Source organism: Ambystoma mexicanum, chromosome 1p (genome assembly GCF_040938575.1).
Source record: "Ambystoma mexicanum isolate Mex_15411 chromosome 1p, UKY_AmexF1_1, whole genome shotgun sequence".
Taxonomy (NCBI): Eukaryota; Metazoa; Chordata; class Amphibia; order Caudata; family Ambystomatidae; genus Ambystoma; species Ambystoma mexicanum.
Window position 1 is genome coordinate 71,620,317 of NC_090921.1, and position 17,190 is coordinate 71,637,506.

The 17,190-nt window shown below is 47.8% G+C and overlaps 1 protein-coding gene across 1 annotated transcript in view; it reads left to right on the forward strand.

The window, feature by feature from the left end:
* Nucleotides 1–4,472: 4,472 nt before the first annotated feature.
* FIS1 (fission, mitochondrial 1) overlaps nucleotides 4,473–17,190 on the forward strand; it is an 89,685-nt gene continuing 76,967 nt past the window's right edge. Inside the window, exons 1-2 of the mRNA XM_069643256.1 lie at nucleotides 4,473–4,708; nucleotides 8,890–9,022. Of these exons, the coding sequence (XP_069499357.1) occupies nucleotides 4,664–4,708; nucleotides 8,890–9,022 (178 nt within the window). The 5' untranslated portion in view covers nucleotides 4,473–4,663. The remainder of the gene's footprint in view (nucleotides 4,709–8,889; nucleotides 9,023–17,190) is intronic.

Sequence of the window (17,190 nt, forward strand, 5' to 3'; positions counted from 1 at the left end):
CTGTTGGCAGACTCTCCGCATTACCCCAGATATGAAATTCCGCCCCTGGTCGGTCAGTATCTCGTCTGGAAGTCCCACTCGACAAAAGAAAGGGACTAACAAATTACAGACCTGTGTGGCGCTTGTTCCCTTCATGGGGAAAGCCTCGGGGTATCGTGTTGCGTAGTCTACGGTGACTAGGATGTACTGATATCCGTGGCTGTAGGTTCTAATGGTCCCACTATGACTAGGATGTGCTGATATCCGTGGCTGTTGGGTTCTAATGGTCCCACTATGTCCATTCCTATCTGGGAAAATGGCTCTTTTATCAAAGGTAACGGTTGTAGCGGGGCCTTCGGTGGTAACCGGGGATTGGTTTTCTGGCAAACCTCACATTCCTCACAATACTTGGTCACGTCCCGGAACACCCCAGGCCAATAAAACCTTTTCAGCACCTTATCCTGCGTTTTTTCCCTCGCCAAATGTCCTCCTGTGGTAGCGTCATGTGCTAGCTTCAGGACGGTGGGTCTGAAACTTTGGGGTACCAACAGTTGTTCCAGTTCCCGATCAGCCCTGTCCTTGGTTATCCGATATATCAATCCCTTCGATGATTTGAACCAAAGATATGCTGTTCCCTTCTCTGGGTATGCAATGGCCTGGTTCCAAGCGGTTTTTAGGGTAGGATCTAAGGCCAGTTCACCTCGAAATGTAGGTTGTTTGTCATTGTGTCCCTTACACATTCGGAGAAAGAGGGGAGATCAGTTCCCAGGAGAACCAGGATTGGCAGGTGTGGCATGATGGCAACCTTCATTCTGGACTCTACCCCTTTTACTTCTATGTTAACTACATTAGAAGGATAGGAAACAGTGTCGCCATGCACACATTTTATAGGTATCAGAATATCCAGCCCGACCTTCTCCCCACTTACTTCCGGTCTGACTGCTGTCTGTTCACTTCCGCTGTCCAGCAGAGCCTTCTGGGTAGTTCCGTCCCGGACATCTAGAAAGTATGGTTCACGACTCCTCCGGTATTCCCTTCCTTGAACGAACGCGATTTCCATGGGCTCCGCTGGTTAAGGTTTCTTTGGACAAAACCTCGCTATATGGCCCCATTCACCACAATGAAAGCATTGGGGCTGTCTGGTTACGGTGGGCCGTGCCGGCCTTTGTTGAACCGTTCCTTGTGGTTTCATCGCTGCGGTTCTGGGAAAGGGTTCAATCATGGATGCTCGGACTGAACCTGCTTTCTGGAAGGCAGAAGCAAAGTCGATGGCTTCGGTCAATATGGGCCGGTGGTGTTGCCTCACCCACCTCTGCATCGTTGAGGGGAGTGCCTCTGTGAACTGTTCCAGCTTAATCTTGTCCACCATCTCCTGAATGCTGCTGCTGGAAGGCTTCAGCCACTTTTCTGTCAAGTCGTGGATCCGATAATACAGCTGACGAGGTGTCTCCCCCGTCTTTAGTTTAACATCCCTCAGGCGGATCCGGTATGACTCATCATCCATTCCCATACGTTAAAGTATGGCTCTCTTGATGTCTGAGTAGGCAGTGTCCCCCGCTGGGTTGGCCGCTTGGTATGCTCCTTGCATGCTGCCGGTCAGCAAGGGTGCAATGAAGTGACCCCACTTCTCCATGGGCCATTGTGCATTGCGTGTCACTCTTTTGAAATTGGTGAAGAAGTAACAGGGGTCTTCACCGGTTTGGTATTTTTGTAACACAGCTGTAGGAGCCATCGGATTGCCTCTACTGGTTACCACAGCCTCTGTCATTTTCTTTAGTGCATCTTGGTTTGCTGCATGCAACTGAAGGATTTGTTGGATGGTTTGGCGGTCAGTCTGCGCCGATTGTGACTGGACCTGTATGATCTGCTGAAGTTGCCGCTGTCCTTCTGCCAGGGTTTTAATGGTACCTTCCATGGCGTGCTGTGACATCCCAGCGCTGCCACCAAATTTGTGAATGAGGGACAGGCAGCCAGGAGTGGAACTTAAGTAAAACCTTTATTCAGGATACAGGAATTCAAAAGGAACAAAAAGTTCAAGAATGCTTCTTCTTTTTCTTGGAATATGGATGTGGCTTCTCGACCTTGCAGCTGGTCCTCGTAAACCCACAGCGTCTCAGGCACATCTCTCTCTCTCTCTTGAAGTCCTAGAAGAGAATGGCAAAGAGACACCCAGTCCATCATTTGTTTTTACCTTATATAGGGGTTGGGGTCCAGGCAGCCAATCAGCACAGACTTGGCTTGGTTCTCTATAAATATCCCCATAAGCCCCACCCCCTTTCTCTTGGTTTGAAGGAGGGTTGCCTGTCCGGCCTGCCAAGTCCGGGTACCTGCGAGGAACCCCCGTTGTGAATAGGCCTGGCACCCTCGAGGTCTCTGTGACAGTTTCTGAAGGTGAGTGTTGGCGGTGAACTCGGAAGTGGGTCTCTGCCTTCCACGTCACTGGGTACGGCCTCGACCGTGTTGTGAAAGGAACCGCGTGGGAAGCCGGCGTCTGCCTGTGAAGGCGTTCGGCTTGCCACGGTCCATGCTGCACTCGGAGCGGAACCCCGCCCCGGTAAGCCAGCGGTTGTCCGGGAAGGACGGCCCAATGGCCTTCGTTCCGGGTTTTCCGTTTGCTGGAACAAACTCTTCCTGCGTATCCTATACTCATGTAAGCAGTGTCAGCCGTAGTCCTTTTGTCCACATCTCTCTTAATGCTGTCTTCCGGGGTCCCCTTCCGGGGTCCCAAGACTGTTAATTATCTGGACTGTGCTCTCCCGACCTCGCAGCTTGGTCGGTTGGTACCCCCTCTCGGGTGGTCTTCCTTCGATCGGGTGCTCTCTCTCTCATGTGGTTCCTCCTCTCACCTCTTCCCTTCCATGCCGTCCATATCCCTCCGATCACACAGGCGTTAAGGAAGGGACCCGCTAAGGGACCTCGGAATAGGGCGCAAAGGGATTACCGGCACCGATGTCCGTAACGGTGCTCGGTATCCCTTTGTGCCCACCTTGTAATGAGGCCCAATGTCTCTCACAATGGGTCCTAGCGAGTGCAACAATATGCCTCTGAGGCGGCGTTCTTCCCCGACACCTGTTGTACATGAATGTAAATGTTCAATTTCTTGAGCCATGTGTTCCACCTTGGCATCAGGCTGCTTGTATCTGAAATGTCAAATGGTTGTATGGGCCGGAGTTGGAGGGATTCGTGACCTCACTCCTCCCTGGGCCCAGTGTTGCGAGGGGATGAACTTGTCTGCGGGCTACGTACTGCCCACTTCATTGTCTGACATGGTGGACCAGGGTTTTGCGCAAAAGATTCAGTGCAGTGCTCACCTTGAGATGGTTTTGTTGAAGGCAGATGCCACACGTGTATGTCAGGAGGCAGCACTGTCCGTGTAAGCGCGGGGGTGGGGGCACAGGGCCTTCCAGGGCATGTGTTCCCTTTTGTCTAACTGCTCTGGTTAATGCTCTCAAAGTTCCTCTGTGACGATGTACAAGAGCGTTGAAACGATGCAATAGCTTAATTTTCCTCTGTGGCAATGCACTAGCATGAGGGACACAAGATGCGACCACAATGAAATAGCTTTCCTATGTGGCCGTGTGAAGAAATGTGCAGATTCAGGCTCCGGCAGTCCTGATGCAACGTTGTGCGAAATGCAGGCACCGGGTGGATATGGGATGCAGTATCCGATGGGCAGGGAAAGATGTTTCCCGTTGTGCAGGTGTCACGCGATGGCAGAAATCTGTCAGCCCCATCAGGTGCAAGAGATCGGTGCGGACCCAAGGGAGAACCGCTGTGCTTCTCTTTCACAGGGACACGCAGTGGATAAGATCTCCTCAGAGCCAATGTTAATTCCACACTTGCGGATACAATACAAAACCGGAAACAATAATGGCGGCTCAATAAAACACAATGACTCAGATGTGCCTGTACCTTCTTTAATCGCCAATTTGATACTAACGCGAAGGAGGTCACCCTGCCTCCTACATTACAGAGTGGGACGCAACCCACAACACAACAGAAAGGGGACAGGTGGGTGTCTGTTCTCCCAGTCCTATGGGTTTGCATAGAGAGAGGACATTATAGGAGCGTGGGCAATGCACAAGATATTCTTTAACCCACTCTGAAAAGTTGGAGTCTATGGTGGAGGCTGGAACTCAAAAGTACTGGGAGATGAAAGAGGGATGGTGAGATTATTTAAGATAAAGGGAGTGGAGGAAGTGAATGCAGAAGCCATGCACACCAAAAACATACAATCTACATGTTTAAGAATACTACTGATGCGCTACAACTGGGATGCACATTTAAAATACAGTAAATTTACAAAACTTTTTGACTTCTCTATCTTGTCTCCTAATTTTAGGGACTTCTCCTGGACTTAAAGAGATCTAAAGATGTGAATTGGGAGTGTTGATGTGTGCTTCTCCTAGATGACGGCCTGCGGCGCACAGTAACGCCTTCAGCAACGGCCCCAACTCTATATTAAACCTGTAGCGGAAATAGCATTCGCCCCCTCGAGCCTGGGTGCTATCCACCATCTTGGAAAGGGCTCGTTTCCGGCGAAGGAGCGCTTGTCTGGTGCAGGCTAGAGGGACGCGCAGCTCATTTCCTGGGCAACTTGCCCAACTTCCGGCGCGTGCGCTCCCTCTTCCGGGTTCTGCTGCCCACTCCCTCCCTCCCATATCCTGCTGCTGCTGACGGGAAGATGGAGGCGGTGCTGAGCGAGGTGGTGGCGGTGGAGGATCTGCTGGTGAGGGCGCGGGCGTGGCGCAGGCCACCGGTGCCCCGTCTGTGTAGGGGGAGTAGCGGCAGCCTGGTGGCTTGTATTAAGCCTCTATCTGGATATTGGGGGGGCAGAGGGAGGATTGTGTACAGCTGTACCCTGGGAGTGTGTGACGCCCACCATGAGAGTGTGCATGCCTCTGGGGGTGGTAAGAGGCGGCCACCTGCGTGATGGGGGCGGGGTAGAGTCAGAAGGAGCTGTGGCCAGAGGGGGTAGCAGTCATGGGGCCAACTTTGTTTAGAAGAGGGGAGGGAAGGGGCAGGCAAGGACATTACGTTGAGTACAACTATATATATATATATATATATATATATATATATATATATATTTCTGTAATTGCTGAAAGCGAACCACTTGCTGTCTATTGTATTTGAAGTTGAAGGACACTCCTAATCCCTCGAGGAGGGAACAGTAACTTTTAGGCTGTCGAAAAAAGGACTGCAATGGCATTTTGCTGAATAGACAGCGCTTATGCAATTACCAGTGCTATGTAAATAGTACGGGAGAAACTTCAATAATGGGGAACTGGGGTGATCGCACTTGGAGCATCAGTCAATTTAAATGGGGGTGAGGGAGACACACTTGTTGGACAATAGCTTTGTGAGTGTATTGTCGCCGTGGTCTCTATTGACCTAATAGAGTAGCCATTCCTTTTACAGGAATCTCAACCGAACATCTCTCATTACTTACCAGTAATCTTCATCATTCCTAGTCTCTCTTCTACGCCACTAACAACCTGACCCCTCTGCATACACCTCTTAAACTCTAAGCAACCACAACCCTTAAGCACAACAAACCACACAAAATTCACTATATCGCAACAACAAAATAAACCACATATAGACTCGCACAGCAAGACACAATGGCTACCAACCAAAAAACACCCCAAGCCCAGCGAACGGTGTTAACCGTGTTGAGGCTGCCAATGGCACATCACTGCTGTCTTGCACTTTTCCCGCTTATTCCCACTAACTCAGCCCTGCCCTTTTTCAGAGCCGCCAGAGGACCACTCCGGTGGTGCTAGTGCACGCATTAACATGAAGGCACCTTGCTTCTAGCAGGATTGTTGTCTAAAGAGCCCTTCTTATGCATGGCTCCTCCCCTTTCTATCTATGGTAGAAACACGTTGTCATTGGCCCACTGTCTGGGCGAGGGCAGCCATGAGGAGGAAAAGTTGGACAAGGAATAATGATTACCGCCACCCCCCTCTTCGTTGTATTAGTAGTTAAGAAGTGGAGCAAACTAAGCAGATCGGGCCCTCGCATCTTCCACCAATGCACAAAAGAATTATGAAACTAAGTTTAGCACTGATTGGACCTCTTCCAAACGTGTGAGCTGACTGATGGGAAACCAGAGAGATATCATCCGCCCAAAACTTACATCCAACTCCTTCTAGTATGCAGACACTCGAAGACCCACATACCCATCTCCTTATATGGGGGCAACCTGAGTGTAGACCCTTGGGATCCTGAGAGACCACCAGATTAGTGGTCAATGCAAGCAGTGTTGGCACAGGAGCACCATACCATATCGTTTGAGAGTTCCCAGAACTACATTAATCAGGATGCTAAAGGAAGGCACCTGAATGTAGTAGCTCATAGAGATTAACACCTGTTGCTCAGTAAACTATGTACAGTGTTGTAGAAGAGTTGAGCCATCCTGGGAGCTCATCCTGAACTGAACTACTCGTGCAACTGAATCTCCTCTGGACTGTCCGGGTGGGAAATAATTGTTTCGGAGCCTGTTGCCCACCTCAGCACCCATTGGCATAGTGGCGCCGGAGGTGGCTGCTCGCTCGAGTCGTATTGAAGTGGCCCCCAAGAGCACGTTTAACATTGAGAGGCCCACGCAACATTTTGCTAAGTGTGATACTACACCCATGCACCAGTATTGCTCATGATCCTCCGAACAGAGGATTGGGCAAATCCTGTTCAATTGTTGAATCTGGCAGCCATGAACCTTCCGTAGACCAGCACGCTCTTAACCTGGAAACCAGCGAACAGGTGAGCATGCACTGGCCAAAGTTACCAGTAACGAATCATGGGATCCTAGAAGCCAATATTGGGATGATCGATAACGGGTTCAATGGGAAAGAAGGCTTTGCGTTGTGTGCGCCATATTGGTGACTGGGGTAGACACAAGGTAGCAATCTGGTATGTATCTAGTATTGTTAATGGGAATGGGATGAGTGTTCCTATTCGTGTTATTTTATGTATAGTTCATACATTTTAGATTTTAGATACACGTAGCAACATAATGGAAGTATGCAGATACAGTGTGAAGACAATGTATTTGTGTGGCGTATAATGTAGTGCCCAAAGTTGGGAAGCAAGAAGCTTTATATGCGTATGCGAGAAATGAGATTCACGAATGGGGAAGCCACTTTGAAGAGACGCAGTAGGATTGAACACACAAACGCAGACATATATACACAGGGGTTTTCAGAGAGATGTTTGGGACAGTTGGGAAACGGGGGTACATGGTGAATATATGGGAAGGTTGAATACCACAGGTCCCTCATAGCTGGGGTTGTGTAGGCTGCAGAAACCTGGGTTGGTGAGATAAACTGTGTGTGACCTGGGGAGTCTGTTGATCGTCAAAGGATGGGGGAAGGCGGGTAACTGCATTCGGCTAGCTGCGATAACCTCAAATGGTCAGAATGAAGTGCTCGCGGTTCACAAGGCTTAGGACTTGGTGCTGTTGTGGATAAGAGATGGAATCTTCCTGAGAACATGAGCTTGTTGTCAGTGACGAGGGAGTCCGACCACATGGCAGGGTTGACTTGGGGCCAGGTAATAATTTCAGTGCAAGGGGTACTAGGACAGAGGTGGCAAATGGTTTATGGGTTTCAATTAGGTTCTCAGGGAAATGACAAGCCTGGGGCCAGAGTGAGCTGCGATGGTAGTTGTACTAGATTAGCGTGAAACGAGAGATACCAGGGACGCCAGCAAGTCTGAGTGGATAAGATGTTTATAACCGGTTGAAAGGAAACTTGTGCATTTCTCTCCCTCCTCATATTGATGTGTTCTTGTAAAAGCGGTGTGCCTCACGCCATGGGTTAGAGGTCCTCGTCCAGATGGTACTTGGTTGTTGTAGGTGAATATGTAACCATGTGATGTCATGACTGACTATGGGAAGAGCCCAAAAAGGGGTTGTACTGTAAATATGAGCTAATGCAAATGTATGTGAAAGGGGATGGTGGTTAAGTATATGTATCCAATGAGAATGTGGGAACTTGGGGGGATGGCGTGGGGATTAGATTTCCTTGTACCTGGTTAGCCAATCCTTTTTGGGGGGATGATTTTCTGAAATATTTGGGAGTGTTCAATGTTACAACAATGTATATAAAGTGTAACCTTTTGTGTGGTCTGAGGAGAAACTGGTTAGTTCCGTCTCTAAGGAGACGTCTAGCCCCACCCAGTCGTTTGTACAAAATAACTTGCACTCCCTTTTTAAGGGTAAGGTGTATTCTGGGTAAGGAGTTCGGAGGTCCACCCCTACACCAGTGATGCTGCACTTAATACACTGGCTTGCTGCTTTGGAGCTCCTTGAAATGCAGTGTATGAGAGACCCCTATGTGTGTGGACGCCCATGATCTAGAAATATTGCAATTCCATTTCCACTAACAATAGCCTGAAGAGGAGCTACATGTTTTCATGGGGGTTTTACCCCAGATCGCCACAGGCCAGAACTGGAGCCAACCACTATGTAGAATAGTCTGGTGACAGGCCCATCCTTGCAAGAATGACACTGGAGGATTGTGGGACTATGACGGGTGTTTCCTCCTTGGATATGGAGGGGAGTTGCATATACAAGAACGTACCATTACCACAAACTCCTATTGCAAGGCAGGCCCTTAAGTACTAGGGCGATTAAGAGAGATGTGGAGGTAGAGTTTTGCATTGGGGTATTGTGGACCATGAGGCCTTGCTCCTCTTCGTTTTTGAGATGAAACAGACTTAAGAAACTGCTAGATGGGGGCGTTTCCCTTATCCTAGGCCATTATACTTGTAGTCTAGGAGCGTGAATTGTCATCTGATCATGAATACAGTCTTGGGTAACATTTCATTGTTGAGAGACTCGTGTTCATTTAATCTTTTCAAAAAATGCCAGCAATGCTCACTTTTCTCTTTTTCTTCTTACTGTAGAGATTTGAAAAGAAGTACCAGGCAGAGCTGTCTTCCGGGCATGTCGCGAAGAGTACGCAGTTTGAGTATGCATGGTGTCTTATTAGAAGCAAATACAATGATGATATCAAAAAGGGGACAGAACTTTTGGAAGGTAATTATTCCCTTTTTTGTTCTTCAAATTACTTGTATGTAATAGGGTAGGTTTTAGAGGTTCATGTTAATGGCGCAATGTTTTATTTATTTTTATTGGTGGAGCATTAATCTTGCTCACAAATGTGACGGTTTGAAGCAGCGAGGAAGCCTTAACCAAGACTGGGGGGATTTGGAGGTTAGTGGATGCTCAATCCAGCCTCCCATGCGGCTCGAAGAAATGCCTTAATATAATGGGTTAAAATGGTTCAATTTACAGCGCACTTTTGAGAAAACAAGTAAAAAGCCAGGCAAATTGCCTTTGTTTGGGTAAGTAACATGAAAATCCAGTAGATGCCCAGTCACCAGAAGTACACGGGAGCATTTTCATGGTGCATTTGCCCACAATTTGTTCTGCAACTCCGAGAAGACATTTTTCTGGCTGTACCCACAAAATATGTCAGCATTGCCATGCTGGATGTGTCCATTTATGCTGATAGTACAACTGTAAAACCACTCTCTGCGTGGCCCCTAATGCCAGAAAAGTTATTGATATGTTCCTGCCGAAACTAACAATGTTTATTTTAAACCTGCCAGTTGATATTTCAAAATCTTTTGAGCAGTTGGTTTGCTTGAGCGCATTGATTGACATTTTGTATTCCAATGTATGTAGAATACTTTACATTTGCAGTAGGGCATAATAGGCAACACAGTGCCGGTTGCAGTACAAAGTCGAATGGAAAGAGGGAGGGAGGGGGACATTATGGATAGGAGTGGGGAAGAGGAGAGTCAGTTGAAAAGCCGTGCTTTTAGGTGTTTCCTGAATGCCAGTTTGATTCGGCATGCAGAGGCAGCGCCATAGAGTTCTGGAGACAGGATGCGGGAAGCTGGAGCCGCCTGCTCTAGAGCGTTCGAAGCTTGACATGGTCAAACAATGGCAGTAGTTGGCTTGTATGGGCTGTCTAGAAGTAGATTTGAGGAATCTTTGTGATGTGTATGATGTGTAGGGGGTGCTGAGTTTGAGAGGCATAAGTGGGTAGTTGAGAGGATTTTGAATTTGATGCGTTCATGTATGGGTAGCCAGTTAGCGTTTCTTCTGGAAGCTTCGACATGGTCATGTTTGGTGAGGTCTAGGGTGGCTCGGATGGCATGTTTTTAATAGTTTGGGGTTTGCTGAGGTTACAAGTGCTGTTGCAGTAGTCCAGTCGGGAGCCGATGATTACTCTGGCTACGGTGAGGCGCTTTTGTGTGGATAGGAATGGTTTGCGGGAGTATGACTTTAGTGGTGTGGGCTGCTGATAAGGCAATTGCGTTGACCTGATGTGCCATTGAGAGGTTGCAGTCCAGGTAGAGACCCAATGGCTGGAATAGTAAGCGCAGAAGGCTGGGTCTAGCTTCACAAGACATGACACACTATGAAGATCTCAGTCTTGTCATTGAGGCAGAGTTGGTGGAATGCCATCCAGGTTTGAATGATGTCATACATTTTATTGATGGTGTCGAGAGCATGGTCACTGGTGAGAGCAAGGAGGATTTGGGTGGTGGTGGCATAATTGCTGTAACATATGCTGAGGGAGTCCAGATGGTCTAAGAGCAGTTTGGTTTAGATGTGAAGAGTGGGGGAGACGCAGGAGACTTGTGGGTCACCACGGAGTACGGCAGTGGGATGGACGGTGGTGCCAGCAGAGACGCAAGCCACTCTGCGAGGAATGAAGTCGCACATTTCCTCACAGAGAAGTTTGCAGCAGTAATAAGGTGTTTGCAGAGGGTCTGATGGTTGATCAGATTGAAGGTGGCAGAGCGGTCCAGAAGCAGTAGGAGGGTGAGGTTGCAATTGTTTTCAGGTCCAATAGAGCCGATCCTGTCTGGTGGCCCACGCGGAATCTGGATTGGCGTGGGCTGAGGATGCTTTCATTTTGAATCTGAAGGTAGGCAGCCCGATCTAGGATTTTTTTTATAGGAACGGGACTGTGTTGTTTACCCGGTAGTTGGTCGGGATGGTGGGGCCCGGTTATGCTTTTGAGTAGAGATATCCAGGCTTCATTGAGGTTCATGGGGACAAGACTGGAATCAATGGAGGAGTTAATGATGGGTGTGAATATTTTTATAATGGCATGGAGCAATCCATTATGAGGAGGGCAGGACATGTCTCATTGGCAGCGGGAAGGTTTGAGGCTTGAGATCTTGGTGATTTCAGCCTCGGTCAGTGGGTGAAGGTCTCGCCATTCCAATTCAATGGTGCGTTTCTTTGCGCGCAGGGCCTGAAGGCTCAAGGTGTATCTGGAGTTGTTGTGAACTGTGTGTTTAGCTTTGCACAGTTTGACGGGGCGAGTGAATCGAACTGCTGAGCTGAGAGCAGAGCTGTAAAGGTTGACTACAGTAGATGGGAACATCTTCACCACTTATAGCACTTGAGTGGATGCACGTGCCTTGGCTCTGCCTTTGGAGCTACCTTATAGAATGGCCTCATTCCATCGAAGGCAGTAGACTTCATCTGATCTGTATTTATACTGCGCCAGTCAATACTGTGACAGTCTAAATGTGCCAAGTCTTGTTTGGAGAGTGGCGTGACCATGGCCTATGAGCAGTGCCCCCAGATAAGATTGAGGTAGAGTATTCTATTCCTTATTTAAAGTTGGGAATACAGTTTTTAGGGCGTAAAACAGTAAATCAGAATCTCAGTGGGAGCATTCAGTAAGTGCGTAAAACATTTTTTTTACTGTAAACGGGAGGTTTTGTACGAAATAATCAAGTTATTTGTGCATGTTAATTACATTTTTACCTCTTCAGGTCAGGCAGTAATAGTAAAGCGTCCGGTGGCTTTGTGTACTACTAGTGCAAATATATCTATGGAGCTGTGTGGCTGAAAGCAGGGTGAACGGGCTCCTGTGTGTCCATTTTCCACATATGTTGCCACTATTTGTACTCTTCTTATTATTTGGCCATATTTGCCTATTTTTAAGGATTAAAAGCTGCCGCCTATACGCCCCATATCCACAGGGCTACCAATGAGTGAACAGGAAAGGGGAAGAAATGTTAGACACATCAAAGATGTGTACAGGTAAGAAAGGAAATGAGGGGTGGGTATAATGTTGACTATCGAGTCCGAGTAGACCAATCAAAATCTAGCCGGGATCAGAAAAGGGAAAATGCGCATGTGAGCAAGCATTTATACACTTGTGAAGTCCTCTTGCATACCCTTGAAGCAGGGATGCTTGTTTTCAGTTAGGTAGAGGAACCCCAGAATGAACTATGTGCAAGTCTTATAAAGTGGATGCACAGGAACGTTAGGTGTGCGAGCAGTCCCTCTGTCGTTATTACCTGGCTAAATACTGTAATAAACCGCGTAATAGCTGGCAGTGTATGTAATACAGGGGGCAAGAATTCAAGTTGCAAGCTACTACTCGCCGTCTGAATTCTATACATACACAGCCCAACATTTCTTACTCACCAACAGTCAAATAACACTAGTCAGTGGGCAGCCCACCCCATCAATCGTACAAGGCCGTAGTCGGCTAATACTAACTCCTACACTCGGCTGAGAAAAGGGAGGAATCTGATAGTTGGGACATTGTATCTTGTTACAATAGTTGGGATATAGGGGGGTATCTGTACTTCTGCCCTCTATATATGGTAGGGTAAAGGCACAGAACACCCCAACCAGTGCTTTCAATATGGTAGAAACGGATGAGAAACCAAGGCTGAAGCTTTCAGGAGGTGATGCAGGCTGGTTCTTAAGTACAATGTTTCCCCACGCCCCCACAAAGGACTGTCCACACACTGATGGGTGATAAAATAGCTTCTTTATATAAAATCAGGTTCATCAAAACATGTATACATACAAATAGCACGCTTTATACCCTGGCAACACTCTATCAATAATGGCAAATATATAAACTCTGTGGTACCACACAATACTTAAATTCAGTATTAAATACTCCAACTGCAGACAGTATCAAATAGGCATGTGAATTCTTCAGTTAGGTGTAACCGGATAGATTAGGGAAGAAAGGTAGGTTTGTTGTGAGCAGTGGCAGAATGCTTTTTTTTAGAGTAAATGAACAATTCTGTGTGAGGATTCCCCCACCTGGGCAACCTGTAATGGAAAAGCTAGGGAGTAACGCATCTTGCCTTTTACAGCCCAGTCCAAAAATGCTCAAAGATGCTCTAATTTCTTTTTACGGGTCTACCACCCCAAAGTACCTGAGATGCCACAGGAGAAATAGGATCCACTGCGAAGTTGGGACTCCGAGGCTGGAAGACGTTCTTCCTCGTCACAGTAACCTTGGTGCCTTGGCAGGTGAAGTGGCAGCGTTTCTCGGGTTTACTTGATGATTCCCCTTGAGGATGTATCCCCCCACCCCCTTAGGAGTCGTCACTGGTTCCCAGAAGAAGTCTCTTTGAAGTGCAGCAGTTTTGGTCTTCGCATTGCTCTCTATTGTCCCTGACTGCAGAAGTCCTGGGAAGATGAAACTTCCTGTGGGCTCCTTAAAGGCTTGGCAGATGAGTAAGACCCCTGGGGACCTTCCATGACTTGGCGGAGGCGGGCGCAGTGTTAGTTTTTGGTGTCGGGTTTCAGGAGTTTGTGGTTTTTCAACTTTAGGTTCTTCGGTGCCACAGCACAAATTTCTGGATGGCTTCTGGTGACCTGGACTACACCCTCACCAAATCTGGACCCTCGGGACGTGTTCGTTGGGTAGTGGTGGCAGGAAACATTCCCAGGAGACCTTCCCCTACACCCAGCGACCCTGGACCTTCTCTGGCGGGGAAAAGGTGGTCAGTGATGATGGCAGAGATGACTCTTGAAGTATTCTCCAGCAGTTTGGAACTTTCGCAGCTCCGGGTGTCAAGCGGCACTATGCCAGGGAACCCCCTCTTCTGGGTGCTACACTGCAATCTGGCTTCCAGCTGTCAAGAACGCTACTCCGGGCCCTGTATGACACCACTGGACTTTTGACTCCAGATGTCCAAGCGCTCCTCTTCTGGACTCATGTAGACCCCTTCTCCGGATCGCAGGCACACCAGACTGGCTATCAGGGTACTTGGGATGAAGAGCAACAGTTTGCACAATGGTGCCTCGTAGCTCGGGAGAGGCCTCCTATCTAGGCCCTCTCTCGGGTCAGTTCTTGGAGCGGCACAGCAACTTTTGGATTTCGATTTAGCAGTCGCGATCTTCCTCCTCCAGCTGGACTCCAGGGATCGGCTTCGGTAATGACTTCAGCTTTTGAACAAATTGGTGAGTGCAGGGACCCTAGTTATACACATTTGTTCCTCGTTCACTCAGGCTGAACCAGGCTCAGTCAACCTATCAAACACACAGAAGGGCATTCATGCAGGCAATCAATCAATCGGGCTTACAGGCATTCAGTCCATTCACTGCACCAAGACACCCATAACACAGAATGTGGATTGGATCAAGCACCCAGCCTTTCAGCACGCTAAAATGCATTCATACCTGTTTCAGTCAAGGCTGCCTCAGGATATGTGTCACACACACAAACCAGCCAACCACAACACAGAATGTGAGTAGATTCCCAACTTCATTGACACAGGTCCCACCCCAAGGGTGTACCCACAACACTGGAGCCTCAATCTGACAGAAGGCCACCCCAGAGCCATATAAGGGGTGTTAAGATTGTATGCAGTACCCTGTGGGAGACTGCACCAGCCTTGTCCTCTTGGCAATAGTTAACCCAACCTTTGGTGTAAGCATGTACTACCCAAGTTGGTAGAGTAACTGAGCAGCCAGGCTTATCTCAAGAGGGGTCAATGTGAGCTGTAGGGTTGCAACATAGTTTCACAGTGATAAGTATCCACAGACCACTTACACTCAAGGTTTCTTGATTAAACAATTATTTATTAATTTACAGTCAGTTTGAATAAGCCTTATTTAGAAGGGAGCAAATATGTAACACTTAAATATACTTCAAAAATACAAACTCTCAGTTTCAATAAATCAGTAGATACCCATTTGGGACACTTCCTACACCCTGATGTGACTTAAATAACTAGGGCACTGTGGACATTGATATGTCACTGGTACATTTAGAACAATACTGAGTTTGGTGTCAAAAGGAAAAGGTTAAGGGATAAAACCATGGTTAAAAAGTTTCTCAAACGGGTAAGCACTTTTAACCCCCCAATGCAATGTAGATTAACCCGTTCCCAGGTACACAAGATAAGAATGTGTGACTTTTTGGAGGGACGGATCAAAACACAAAGTCAAGGGTTAGAAGAGTCTTCAGGGAGAAAGAACAGCCAATGTCAATTGAGCAAAGTCTAGGGGAGCTGGAGTTCTTGAAGGTAAGCAAAAAGTCTTGCACAATGTTAAAGAAAGTTTTTGTTGAAAAAGAAATCACTGTTGGTCCACAAGCTGAGAGGATTTTGATGGGCAAAGCTGCAAGCAACCCTGCAAATGGTAAGTCTCAACTGAGAGCTAGCAGTGCTACACAACAAGAGTTTAGTACTTCTTCGTTTACAGTACCTTAAGTCTGAAGAAATTGGTTACAGCTGGCCCATGTTCCTGTTGTAGTATGGGAGATCCTGTTGTTTCTGGGCCTCAGTCGTGGGAGAAAGAGGGAGGACGTCTGGGGACTCCTGCACTAAGATTCGAAGGTCGGTGGTAGCAATGGGCAAACTTCAGATCAACGGCACTACGCGGTTTCAGCTTCTCATGAATAGAACCACTGCGGTTCTTGGAACCTGGTGGGCTTTCCTTGCTTCTGGGGTCCAGCACTCTGTTGAGGTGGCTCAGGCTTGGTTAGTCCTGGTTCGAGGGAGTCCGGAGGATCTTCCTGGAGCTAGTGTCTGACTTAAAAATGATACTTGATTCTGGTGTTCCTCTCCCTGGCAGTTGGTTCCTGCAGCAGCAATGGAAGTACAGCCAGCTCCGAGAGGATTTCCTGATGAGTTTGTCTTGGGGTCGATTGGTTCCACCCAAGGGGAGAGGTCGTCCTTTGCAGGGCTTCTCTAGTCGAGGCGAATTCGGAGCTTCAGCACTGCAGCAGGGCTTCACCGGGAAAACCAACGGTCCAGGAGTTGCAGCAAGCGTTGCTTCCAAGTTCTTCTTCGGATTCTTTCGTCCAATGGTCGACTCTTCCTTCCGTCTAAAAGGCCTCTCCTTTTATGCAGGTTTCTCCCATTTCTTATCCTAGCTGTCACTCGCACAACTGGCTGGCTGTCCTGAGGACAGCCACCCTATCACCTTTGGGGTTCATTCCTGTAACCAAGGAGACTAAGCACAGGGAGTTTCGGGCACCTCCCTCGCATCCTGCCCTGCCAGACACGCTGGAGCCGGAGGCGGGTTTCAGTGGTGAAACCCGGCAAAGACAAAACGAACGAAGGGACCCAACCTGGTTTGGCATGCAGAGTAAATCTCAATAAGGACCTTTCCAACAAGAAATGGCGAAAGAAGACCGGGCCATTTTTACAAAATGGGCACCTATGAGTGCTTTATGCAGCTGCAATTGCAGCCCGTGGTAGAAACGCACAATGGTAGGAAAAAATAAAACGTTGCCACCAGCCATTAATTGTAGAAATGGTAACATATAAAAATGTTACATGAGAAAGTAGACAAAAGGAGATACTATGTAACCCCTCCAGCGCTCTATGTAAGATAGTGTGTGCTGGGCCTACAAAGTTACAAAAGGTAAGGGTAGTCAATTTCACTTTACTGCACTTGGAAACAGTAGTTTAACGAAGAGAAGGTATTTAAACCTTTTGGGAAATCTGAAAGACTTCCCCCGTGTCACTGCACTGAACGTGCTGTGTCACAATGTAAAAAAATAATGCCTATGGAGTCGGTCAGCCTCCAAAACCAAAAGAAACACAGGGTTCAAATTAACGAAAAAACAGAGTGGGGAAAAAAGGTCTTTCTCTCCAGGTTAAATATTAAAAGTCCTAAAGTCCAGCAAAAAGAGCTGGGGGTCTATATAGGCATTAGCACATTAATGAGAATTCTCCCCAACATGGTGTTTCCACCAAACAGCCAGTCAGCGAGAAGGGACAGAGATGTAAAGTGCAATAGAAACCAAGAGGGTACGGTGGCCATCTTGCCTTTTGTTCAGGATTCCATTGATTCCTATGGCAGGGCCTAGGTGTCCCAAAAATGGAGGAGACTCTGAGCCACTGCCAAGTCGGCATGTAGCTGTCCCCAGTCCATAACTTGCTCTATGGGCAACACACAGGTGC